The sequence below is a fragment of the Corvus moneduloides genome, chromosome 16, assembly GCF_009650955.1.
Source record: "Corvus moneduloides isolate bCorMon1 chromosome 16, bCorMon1.pri, whole genome shotgun sequence".
Classification (NCBI taxonomy): Eukaryota; Metazoa; Chordata; class Aves; order Passeriformes; family Corvidae; genus Corvus; species Corvus moneduloides.
The window spans coordinates 17,479,014-17,491,349 of record NC_045491.1 but is presented as its reverse complement, the minus strand read 5'-3'; the positions used below and the strand labels follow the sequence as shown (position 1 = coordinate 17,491,349).

General features: G+C 44.1%; 1 protein-coding gene across 3 annotated transcripts in view; it reads left to right on the top strand.

Moving 5' to 3' along the window:
• IFT140 (intraflagellar transport 140) overlaps nt 1-12,336 on the top strand; it is a 105,995-nt gene that overhangs the window by 17,247 nt on the left and 76,412 nt on the right. For all 3 annotated transcript variants that reach the window (XM_032126381.1, XM_032126383.1, XM_032126382.1), the window contains 3 exons: nt 1,101-1,192; nt 2,324-2,430; nt 3,607-3,752. In XM_032126381.1, the coding sequence (XP_031982272.1) occupies nt 1,101-1,192; nt 2,324-2,430; nt 3,607-3,752 (345 nt within the window). The remainder of the gene's footprint in view (nt 1-1,100; nt 1,193-2,323; nt 2,431-3,606; nt 3,753-12,336) is intronic.

Here is a 12,336-nt window from a genome sequence, read left to right as displayed (position 1 = left end):
AGCTGTGAGACGTGGAGAGATTTCAGCCTCCAGTCAGGTGAGGCTCCAGTGACCCAGCTGCTCTGATGCTGGGCTATCATGGCCCATTATATGAAATTAGATGGTAGTGACACTTTGCAACTGGGATCCATGTCCTGGGATGCAAGTATTGACCAGGGGATCGGGAAAAGACCAGAAATTCTCAGCCTCTGGACGCAACTCCTGTCAAATGTGAGGGAAAGGTTTCCTTGGAAAGATGACCTTTTAGTGCACTGAGACAAGTGGAACACCATGGAGCAAGGTATCTGGTACCTGAGAGAATTAGCTGTGATGGAGATAATATTTTCAAATAACAAGCAATTCCCTACTAATCCAGACAACATCCAGTGTATGCAAAACATATGGCAGAAATTCCTACAGGGTGTGCCGGTGTCATATGTCAACTCATTGGGAGTGATGCCATGGAAGGAAGGAGAACAAAACATGGACAATTTGGTTACCCAACCCCAGATAGATGAAGAAACTATCCCCAGCCCGCTACGGGCCTGTGTCTCCTCACTGGAAAGACTGACAGAGGATCTCCAGAAATTAGAAGAGGAAATTAAAGAGGAAAAGCTCACACCCTGCCCTATGCTATTACAAAATGCTGCTTGTGGGTAGACCCCAAACCTTCACTTTCCTAAGATGGTTTTTTTTTTCTTTTTATCCAAGACAGAAAAAGACTGGACACTTGTGTATTACAGGAGTGTCCACTTCTTATTGATCATTACTTATGTTTGACTAGAAGTAAGATTTGGTATTTCACATTTTAAAGCAATCTTTATTAAATTCTAGGAGAAGATCTAGTGCAAGAGAAAAATACTGCTCCTTATCTACTTAATTAACCCATTACAAGGTTTCTTTTATTAAATTTATACATTGCAGTGTTGATGCATTTTGTGGTGATCACTGTCTGATTTGTCTGAATTCACTGTCTGAATATGTCTGTCTGAATTGACAGAAAGGTCTAGTTATTTTTATATTTTTACTTTTTAGCCAAATGATGCAGTTCAGATGCTTACTGTCCTTCAGCATGTTCCTCCCACCTTCTGTAAATTTATTTATTTGCTTATGGTTAACAGGTGAAGTTGAGTGGGAAGACTGGTCATTCTGCAGACATTATTTTAATAGACCATAGCCTGGTTGTTACAGCACTAGGTGAGACAGTCATCAGGTAAGAATGAAAGTTGTTCTGGCTGCCCCTGAGAATGGCCAGCTGAAAGTTATGGTCTGCAATGAACTGAATATTTTGCTGAAATATTGGTTGGGGTTTTTTTTGCCAATAATGAAAAACTCCCAATATTTCCTAATTTTGTTTGTTAGAATAAGTAGAGAAATGAAATGGAAAATTGTTTTCTCAAGGACAGAAACTAATTTGGTATGACATGCTTTCTTTCTAGGTATTTTATTTTGTCAGGCAGTGCTACCCAAATCTGTTCCTTCCTTGAGTGCTGTTACTGATTTCTTCGGAAAACAAATCCATTTGGGGGTTTTGCATGAATACAGCCCCTTTGCTGTTCTTGCTAATGTTACTGTCTGATCCTTAGGATACTTATAGCATCAGCAACCAGAAAAAAAGTGCTTACTTTTCAGGACATTTCTGTTACTATAATATAAGACAAGTATTTCAATTACTTCTGTCCCTAGGCCTTTAAAGTATGTTGCTTTGCCATGCTGTTATGTAACTGTGTTCTGTAGTTTTACCTTTTTGCAATCTTTTCTTCCTTGTCTTTACTATGACCTGCTCTACCTGTTTCCTCTAACCTTTTGGGAGGGTGGGAGTGTTCCATTAATATCAGTAGCTCCCTTTATTGAACCTCTGTCTGCTACTATCAGACAGAATCTTTTGTTAATTTTGTGAGAATGCAATAAAGACCAAGTATCGAGAAGAAATAATTTCATGGCAATATTTAGCTCTAGGAAATAAACCTGGAATCCAAAGGACTACTGGCTAACCAAGGAATAGTCTTAAAATAGAGGAGGAAGCATAATTAGAGATGAAGAAAATGGCAACTAGCCCTCACCTTTTTCTTTTTTTCTTAAAGCTGCGCTTGCTTCTGACTTCTTTCTTCATTGGAGAATATCCCTAAACATGCTCCAGATTAAAAAGTCAAAGGAAAAGGAAGGAGGTTGTTAAGAAATTCACACTACAGAGACAGCTGCTGACAATTTAATCTTAAAAATTAAATTATCTAGGTATTATGGAAATAGTAAATTAATGCCATGTACAGCGTCCTATTGACTGTGTTTGGCAAGACACCTGGAAAGAAAAGCATTGTTAACACTCTTGTTTTGTGTGCCTTAGGTTCTGGGATTTGGATCGAGATGAGAACTATGTGCTCTCCCTAGATGTGCAATTTGGCTTTGAGGGGGGAGAATGTATTAACTGTGTGTCTTACTGCAGTGCTAAAGGTGAGAAATAACCTGGCGGCTGTGATCTCTGCTCCTAAGCCTTTCCAAACCTCAGCCTTCCATGCCCTATAATCATTTCAGTATGTTTGTCTTGTGACTGAGGATCTCGGTGGTAGTATGCGATGTAGAAGATTTTAGTTTGGATCAGAAATGTGCCTTTAAAGGTGCAGGAAGATCATTAGATATTCAACTACACTTGGACCCACTGTGGAGTTGTCTCATGGCACACGAGCTGGATTCCCTTTGATACAAGTACCCCTGGAGTTCACGTAACGCACTTCAACGTTTTTTGGGCATTCAGTCTACAAGCCTGTACTACAGCTAATGCAAAATAGAACTTAGCAGCATGTATCGTGTGGATGCCAGGTCCTTACAACAGATCCTTTCTACAGAGCTACTCCTGGGCACCACCTTGTTTGCCAGCATAGGCACAGCTGATGTCTGCTGGAATGGTTTTCAGTGGTCGGTTGCCCAAGGTGACCAGCTATTTAAAAATAGACGCAAGCCATAGGAGGAACAGCTGAGGTCACTTGGTTTGTTCATCCTGGAGGAGACTGAGGGGACTGTCCATTGGGCAGCTTCCTCACAAGGGGCAGATCTGATCTCTGGTTTCTGTGAACAGTGGGGGGACCCGAGGGAACAGCCATAGCTGTGTCCAGCCAGGGCAAGGTTAGACTGGATATCGGGAAAAGGTTCTTCCCCCAGAGGGTGGTTGGGCACTGAACAGGGAAGTGGGGACGACCCCAAGGCTGCCAGAGGTGAAGGAGTGTTTGGACAACACTCTCAGGCACATGCTGGGATTCCTGGGACTGTCCTGTGCAGGGCCCGGAGCTGGACTGGATGACCCTTGGGGTCTCTTCCAGCTCAGGATATTCAATAGTTCTGTATTCTAAGAAAAGATTAAAATGAAGTAATTAGCTGATACATTTAAAAAATAACTTCATCTGGTAGCTTAGAAGATGCACCTTGCCACATGGAACTTCCCCCATTGTTTCTCCAGAAAAGTTCTCCAGTACAGGACTAGGATGCTGGTTTGCAGTCAGGCAAGAAATGCTGCTGCTGGAAGGTGGCTTCTTTGTACCCGGGAGCCAGAGTTCGCTGCCTGCTACACTGTCTGATGTGCATTTGTTTTTCTGAAGTCCAAGATGAAATGCCTGAAATGTTTATGAATGGCAGGTCTCTTGGCAGCTGGAACTAGCAAAGGGAGAGTAGCAATGTGGAACAAAGCAACAGGATCTGATCAGAGCACATGGGCTTTGGAGAGCAAGAAGTGGAAGTTCCAGGCATCTACAGAACTTGAAGGAAATGTCACTCAGATAAAGGTAAGAAAGAGCCTCCGTGAATGTTAGTGGGACTTCACAAACCTTACATGAACAGACCGTCTGTGTGAAACAGATGAACACGATCTCTATCATTTAGATATGTATTCCAGCAGAGGCTGGTCCTCCTTCAGAAGTAGGAGGAAAACCCCTGAGAATCAAGTAGCTTTAAAAATTGAAATGGGCAGAAATACTCCCTGTTTGTAGCTAGTCTCTCCATCATAAGGCTCATTGGCAAGCCCTTTGGATTCAGCTTCCTGAAATTATTTTCTGGAAGAAAAAGATTATCAGGAATGTCAATTTTACATAAATTTACTAAAACAGAAAGAAAATCTGACTGAATGATTTTATTCATTAATAATTTTTTTTCTATTTGTTACTTTCTCAATGTAAAGTTTAATCTCACTGGTAGCTGTAAAACTAAAAAGGTGTATTTACAACCAAATATTCTTTGGTGAGAGGTGCCATCTAGAAGGGAATGTTATATATTTTAACATATTGTCTGTTAAATGTCAGGATGCAGCATTTTTATTTATTTGGAATATTTTCATTTGTCACAATGAGGTTAAACACTGTCATTCTACACCTAATAGCATTTTGATATACACAGAACAGAAATGCTGAGTGTAACAATCATAAATTTAAATTTTAAAAGTTTTATATTAATGAACAGCTTCTTTTTTTGCCACCAGCATTCTGCTAAAAGGCAAAGCTTGTGCTTAAGGTTCTCCAGCATCTTTGGTTGTTGGGTTTTATACCGTATTATTAAGTGTTTTCAATTTTTGAGTGTTTCTGTTATATTTTACATCATTCTGTTGCTGTGCTTCATACGTGAGAACAACCCCCTTTATTTTTTATAAGGAAAGAAAATCAAATATATCTGGTGACTTTCAAGAGAAAGTAATTTTATATTTGCTGTTTTATATTTTATATATATATATATTTTTTTTAATTTTATATAATTTTATATTCTGTTTTCTCATAAGAGTGGAAAGTATTTAAAGAGCAATGGCATTTGCTTGCTCTGTGTTGATATAGAGTAAGGGTCTGTAACACCATCCTACTTAAAATGTTAAAACAGAAGTGCTGTGAAAATGGAGAATCCAAGTGTTTTATTAACAAGCTTCGGTAACAAAAGGTCCAGGATATAGGAAATAATGTGTGCTGTAAGTATCTCATACATCTACTAATAAATTGAGGGAAGGGAAGAGATACAGGGGATATAGTCAGCTTTACTATTCAAGCCTTTTCCAGATAACAGGATATGGAGCACTGTCCAGAAATAGTGCGTTGTTCCCAGTGTTTGGGAGCATAAACAAAAGCATTGTCCAACAATCATCAGCAATCATGATTTATCTCATCAAGATGTCTTTAATTATGGACATTTTATCTAGATTATAATTATATCTATATATCTATCTATAGCTATAATTATAATCTAGATTATTTTAAATCCTGCACTCCAAAAAAAAATTTTTAAAATATATAAAAAATTGTTACATGTGAAATCTTCTGGTAATCCTGTAAAAGCCTTTTCTTATTTTCCCATGAAAAAGTCAGAACTTAACGTGTTTACCAGGGTGAGGACAGAGGGCAGCAATGACTTCATTTGATTCCATGCGAACCTTATCTTTATTCAACCTGATCTGATGGCTTCGAAAGAGCTGGGGTGGGAAATGCTTTCTAGCTCAGTTCCACAGTATAGTATCCCCTTAATTGTAGCCAAGGGTCCTTAAACAGAAAAACAAACAAAAAACCCCTGGACAAAATAGCTTGTTTCTTAAATCATTCTCTGTGTGTAGAAAAGGGCGACAGAGCTGAGGGGAAGAGTCTGAAGCACAAGTCTGATGACAAGAAGCTGAGGGAGCTGGGGGGGCCCAGCCTGGAGAAAAGGAGGCTCAGGGGGAACCTTCCCACTCTCCACAACTCCCTGACAGGAGGGTGCAGCTGGGAGGAAGCCAGGCTCTGCTCCCAGGGAACAAGGGACAGGAGGAGAGGAAATGGGCTCAAGCTGTGCCAGGGGAGGTTCAGATTGGATATTCGGTGTCAGAAACGAAGCCCACTCCTCTTGTGAGGTTTTAAAATGTTATTAGGGGACAAAATCGACAAAGTCAACCAAGCAAAAATCAATCCTTTTACCTGTAAGCTTTCTAGGGTCTGTGCAATAGTAGTGATATACTTTTTAACACTTGCTTCTCCTTCTTCTTAGGTAGTCAGAAAAGGCAATCTGAACATCATTTCATAAGGAAATACCCCCAAGTCTGATCTAGGTTGTGTTCGGATCCTTAATAATGCCAAAGGCAGACACTTTACCCATGACATCTTTGTTTCAATCATCAGTTTAGTTAAGGTCTCTTTTAGAGTTTGGTTCATTCTCTCTATCCTACCCGAACTCATGGGTAGGTGAACTCAAGGGTGCCATGGGGTATGCAACTTCCATTGTATTCTTAGAGCCTGAGTTATTTGCTGTATTACTTTAGATGTAGTGTGCTCCCCTGTCTGAGTCAATCTTGTTAACCATCCCATACCTAGGGATGATATGTTCCAAGAGGATTTTTGACACTGTGTAAGCTGTAGCTCTAACAGCTGGGATAGCCTCCACCCAATGAGTCAAGCAATCTACTATTACTAATAAAAATTTCCATGTCTGCACTTGAGGAAGTTCTGTAAAATCCACTTGGATGCTTTGGAATGGCCGTGTAGCCAATTCACAGCCCCCTGGTGTTGTTTTTCTCATAACTTTCTTATTTACTTTTTGGCAAGTTACACACCTTTCAGTTACTTGTTTTGCCGATCCAAAGATCCCAATGCACCCATCATTCCTTAAAAAGTGATCACATAAGGCCTAAGTACCCCAATGAGTCTTCTGATGTATATCTTCTAATATCTTCCTAGTAAGGGCTTATTAAGTAACTGTCTCCCATTGGGGAGTTTCCATTTTCCCTGTTGGTCCCGCTCTCCCCCTATCTTTCTTAACTCTTTTTCTTCTGCTTCAGTAAATTTTGGAATTTCCAATTCTTCCTCGCTTTGAGGCAGAATCAACACAACCTTTTCGCTTCCATTTTCTGCTGCATCTCTAGCTTCTTGGTCAGCCAAATTATTCCCTCTTATTTCTGAGGTCATTCCTTTTTGGTGTCCCTTGATATGTACTACAGCTATTTCCTCGGGCAATTCTAATTTTAAGACCTCTAAAATGAGTCCCTCGTGAATCAACTCTTTTCCTTTTGAATTAAATAATCCTCTTTCTTCCCAAATTTTCCCAAAAGTGTGCACTACCCCAAATGCATATTTTGAATCAGGTTCCTTTCTTGTGTGCTAAATACTCCAGTGCTCTCTTTAAAGTATATAATTCACAAGATTGAGCAAACCAATTTGAGGTAGTTTCCCTTTTTCAATGGTTTGCATACTTTCCCCATCAACCAAAGCATATCCTGACATTCTTTTTCCTTGTAAGCATCAAGATGAACCATCAACATATGTTCTCTTTCCTTCTGGGAGGGCCTGTTCCGCTAAATCCTCCCGAACTTTAGTTTGGTACTGTATAACTTCTAAACAATTATGGGTTAAATTACTCTTTGGTTTCTGTCCTGGGTTGCAGTGTATTCTATTACCATCTTCATGAGCTGTTGGAACCAGGTGGGGCAGTGTTTCCTTGCCTCCTTGCTCTGGACCATCTTCTGTTAATGAGCCCATCAACACCTGGCCTCATGACTCATCATCCCATTGTGAGATGCTCCACCCAGAGGGAGGAACCAAACATTCCATCCTGGATATAATCTGAGATTCCCAACACCACAGACACCCTTTCCACTGGATTCTCAGAGGACAGGAGCTACATAGCCACCACTGGACCTTCTGAGGAAGAGCAGCCCCTTTCTACAGGATCACTGCTTCGACAAAACCACATCCACCACTTCAGGAGGACTGCAGCCACCATCTTATCAGACTGCTACCGCCACGCTGACTGACAGGGTGTCAGGTTGTATCCTGACTCTGTCACTTTGAACCAGTGTTTCCTTTTATTCTTTTCCTTTTCTTTAATTTCCCCATTAAATTGTTATTCTGACTTGGTGCCTCCCACTGGTTTGTTTTCAAACTAGTACATATTTTGGTGCCCAAGGTGGGGCTTGCTCTGAGAGAAAGTCAGAATTACAATTTTGTATTAACAGAAACCTATTCACCAGGTGCTCAGCTTGTCTATATGGGTACACTGTATCATGCTCTATATTTCTCCTCACCTGGGGAACTGCCTGCCTGTTGTATTGCTCCTGTTAAAACCAGGGAATGGTATGAGAATTGCTTTATTGGTTTATTATGCCTATAGCATAATAACTGCGAGGCGATGAATACCATTCGGAATATATACTCAGTTTTGTTTGGCTGTCCTACTCTGGGCTCCTATGTCTGGGATCTCCTCAACAATTGCACCCAGCCCCCTGGTGGGAAGAGTAGAGTGGTTTCTTCCAGCCTTTCAGGCCAGGCACAGCAGTTTTTGAAAATATTGCATTCCCTCTGGATGTTTAGGATGGTATAATCTTCTTGTCAGTTCTATTCTCCTTTTTCTCTATGGCCTGCATTGTGTACACCATGCTTAGAAACAAAACACTACCTGCTGTGGTGCAACATCTGCTTGAGGAGGAGGGAAAAAGGAACAAAGCAACAAACACCATGACTGTCGCAAAGAAGAAAGGAACAAAAAGCAAAGCAACAGCGTCCATGTCTGCTCAGACTGTCACAGAGGAGAAGGAAACCAAAAGCACCGTCAGTGTCTCCATACAAACTGTCACTGAACCAGAACAGCCTAAACTGGTACCAGTTGCCCCCGTTCAGAAGAAGAAATCAAAAAGCAAATCAGTCCGCATTGTGACTGACGAGGATGCAGCAGGACCTTCGCACCCAGCAGAAGAGGCAGAGCCAGAGATCATCACTCGGTCGCTATCCCTGGGTGAGCTGCGAGACCTGCGGAGGGAGTTCACCCGCCAGACGAATGAGTCCATCCTGACCTGGCTGCTCCGCATCTGGGACGCTGCAGCCAATGACACCATTCTGGACGGAAGTGAGGCCAGGCAGCTGGGATCTGTGTCCCGGGATGTGGTCATTGACCAGGGGATCGGGAGAACCCAAGAAACTCTCAGCCTCTGGCGGCGACTGCTGACAAGTGTAAGGGACAGGTACCTTTGTAAAGAAGACCTCCAGGTGCACCAAGGAAAATGGAGCACAATGGAACAAGGTATCCGGTGCCTGAGGGAATTGGCTGTGCTGGAGATCATTTTCTCAGAAGACAAGAGATTTCCTAAGAGCCCAGATGGTGTCCAGTGCACGTCACAAATGTGGCTGAGGTTCACACACCTTGGACCAGAGATGTACTCCCGTTACCTGGCAATGCTGCACTGAAGGGAAGGCGAGGACAGGGTGGGCGACTTGGTCAAGAAGCTGAGGATTTATGAGGACACCGTCACAGCCCCGTTTCGCGCCCATGTCTCATCCGTGGAAACAAGTCTTTTGGCTGAGCAAGTCCGGAGCTTGATTGAAGAGGGCCATCAGAAACTGAAAAAGGAACTTAAGGAAGAAATTTACCACATCTCGCCAGAACCAACAAGAGTCTCTGCCATTAGGAGTCAGCATCCCCCAACCAGGAAGAGAGGATTCACCCCACGAGGTAATCTCTGTTTTTTTCTTCAGGAACATGGAGAAGACATGAGTAAGTGGCATGGAAAACCCACCTCCTCCTTAGCAGCCAGGGTACGTGAACTAAAAGGAGGGACAACTACCACAAGAAGCTCATCTAGAGTCAACACTGCTCCAGTCTCTCACATACAGAACTCCAGACAGTATAGGAATGATAATATGACCGATCCTCTTGAAGGGACCTCAGGAGCATATTCACCGGAAGGGAGCAATGTGTACCATGACCAGGAATAGAGGGGCCCTGCCTCTAGCCAGGTAGAGGAAAGGGACAGTCGGGTCTTTTGGACTGTGTGGATCCGATGGCCTGGCACATCTGACCCACAAAAATACACGGCTTTGGTTGACACCGGCACTCAGTGTACTCTGATGCCATCAAGGATGTGGGAGCAGAACCCATTTCTATTTCTGGAGTGACAGGAGGATCCCAGCAGCTGACTGTACTGGAAGCTGAAGTGAGTTTAACTGGGAACGAGTGGCAGAAACACCCCATCGTGACTGGCCCAGAGGCCCCATCCATCCTCGGCATAGACTATCTCAGAAATGGGTATTTCAAGGACCCAAAAGGACATCATTGGGCTTTTGGGATAGCTGCTGTAGAGACAGAAGATATCAGACAACTGAGTACATTGCCTGGCCTCTCAGATGACCCCTCTGCCGTGGGACTGCTAAGAGTTGAAGAACAACAGGTGCCAATCGCCACAGCAACAGTGCACTGTCGGCAATACCGCACCGACAGAGACTCTGTGGTTCCCGTCCATGAGATGATTCGTGAGCTGGAGAGCCAAGGGGTGGTCAGCAAGGCCTGTTCACCTTTCAACAGCCCAATATGGCCAGTGAGTAAGTCCAGCGGAGAATGGAGACTGACGGTGGATTACCGTGGCCTGAATGAGGTCACACTATTACCGCAGGCCTGGGCCCTAGGGAATATCACCGTGTCCCGCAGCCATAGGGAGGAGGAGGAGAGAAGATCCAGCAGGCAGGAATTGTGCAGCAAGATTGATTTATTTAATTATTTTACAAACTCTTTTATAGACTTTTTTTCTTCGTAGTCTAATTGGACAAAGGATCAGCCACCCCTTGGGGGTGATAGGCTAAAATCCTAAAAACATTCATTGTCAAAATATTTTTCGACTATACCATAAACAAGACTTTTCAAGGTTGCAGGTGGCTTGGTTGTTTAAATACTCTGCTACCTCTTCTGTGAGAGAGAAAAGTCTCTCACGGACTTAGAAAATAGCAAGGAAATCCTCGCTAGCAGCATTTTTGTATCTACATCACGCCACCAATGAGTGCTGCAGTGCCAGACATGTTGGAGCTCCAGTACAAGCTGGAGTCCAAAGCAGCAAAGTGGTATGCAACCACTGATATTGCCAATGCCTTCTTCTCCATTCTTTTGGCAGCAGAATGCAGGCCCCAGTTTGCCTTCACCTGGAGGGGCGTGCAGTACACCTGGAACTGACTGCCCCAGGGGTGGAAGCGCAGTCCCACCGTCTGCCATGGACTGATCCAGGCTGCACTGGAAAAGGGTGAGGCTCCAGAACATCTGCAATACATGGACAACATCATTGTGTGGGGGAACACTGCAAAGGAAGTATTTGAGAAAGGAGAGAAAATCATCCAGATTCTCCTGGAAGCTGGCTTTGCCATCAAAAGGAACAAAGTCAAGGGACCTGCCCAAGAGATCCAATTCCTGGGAGTAAAGTGGCAAGATGGACGACATCAGATTCCCACCAAGGTCATCAACAAGATCACAGCAATGTCTCCACCGACCAGCAAGAAGGAAACACAAGCTTTCCTAGGCGCCATAGGTTTCTGGAGGATGCACATTCCTGAGTACAGCCAGATCGTGAGCCCTCTCTACCTGGTTACCCGCAAGAAGAACGATTTCCACTGGGGCCGTGAACAGCAGCAAGCCTTCGCCCAGATCAAGCAGGAAATCGCTCACGCCACAGTCCTTGGCCCAGTCAGGACAGGACCGGAGGTGAAGAACGTGCTCTACTCTGCAGCCGGGAACAATGGTCTGTCCTGGAGCCTCTGGCAGAAGGTGCCTGGGGAGACTCAGGGCCGACCACTGGGGTTCTGGAGCCGAAGCTACAGAGGGTCTGAAGCCAACTACACTCCCACAGAGAAGGAAATCTTGGCAGCCTATGAAGGAGTCCAAGCTGCCTCAGGTAATCGGCACTGAAGCACAGCTGCTTCTGGCACCCCGACTACTGGTGCTGGGCTGGATGTTCAAGGGAAAGGTTCCTTCCACACATCACGCCACCGACACCACATGGAGTAAATGGACCGTCCTCATCACACAGTGTGCCCGTATTGGAAACCTGAATCACCCTGGGATTCTGGAAATTATAACAAACTGGCTGGAAGGTGAGAGTTTTGGATTATCTTCTGAAAAAGAGGAAGAGCAAGTGACTTGTGCTGAGGAAGCCCCACCATATAACGAGCTACCAGAGAGTGAAAGACATTATGCCCTCTCCACTGATGGTTCCTGCCAAATTATTGGCGCTAGCTGGAAGTGGAAAGCCGTAGTATGGAGCCCCATACACCGAGTTGCACAAGCTACCGAGGGACAAGGTGGATCGAGTCAGGTTGCAGAGCTTAAAGCCACCCAGCTGGCTTTGGATATTGCCGAATGAGAGAAGTGGCCGAGGCTCTATCTCTACACCGATTCGTGGATGGCAGCTCATGCTGTGTGGGGATGGCTGGTTCGCTGGAGAAAGGCCAACAGGCAGCGCAGAGGGAAACCCATCTGGGCCGCTGAGATTTGGCAGGACATCGCCGCCCGAGTAGAGAAGCTGACCGTGAAGGTTCGACACGTGGATGCGCACGTACCCAAGAGTCGGGCTAATGAAGAACATCACAACAACGAGCAGGTGGACCGAACTGCCAAGGTGAA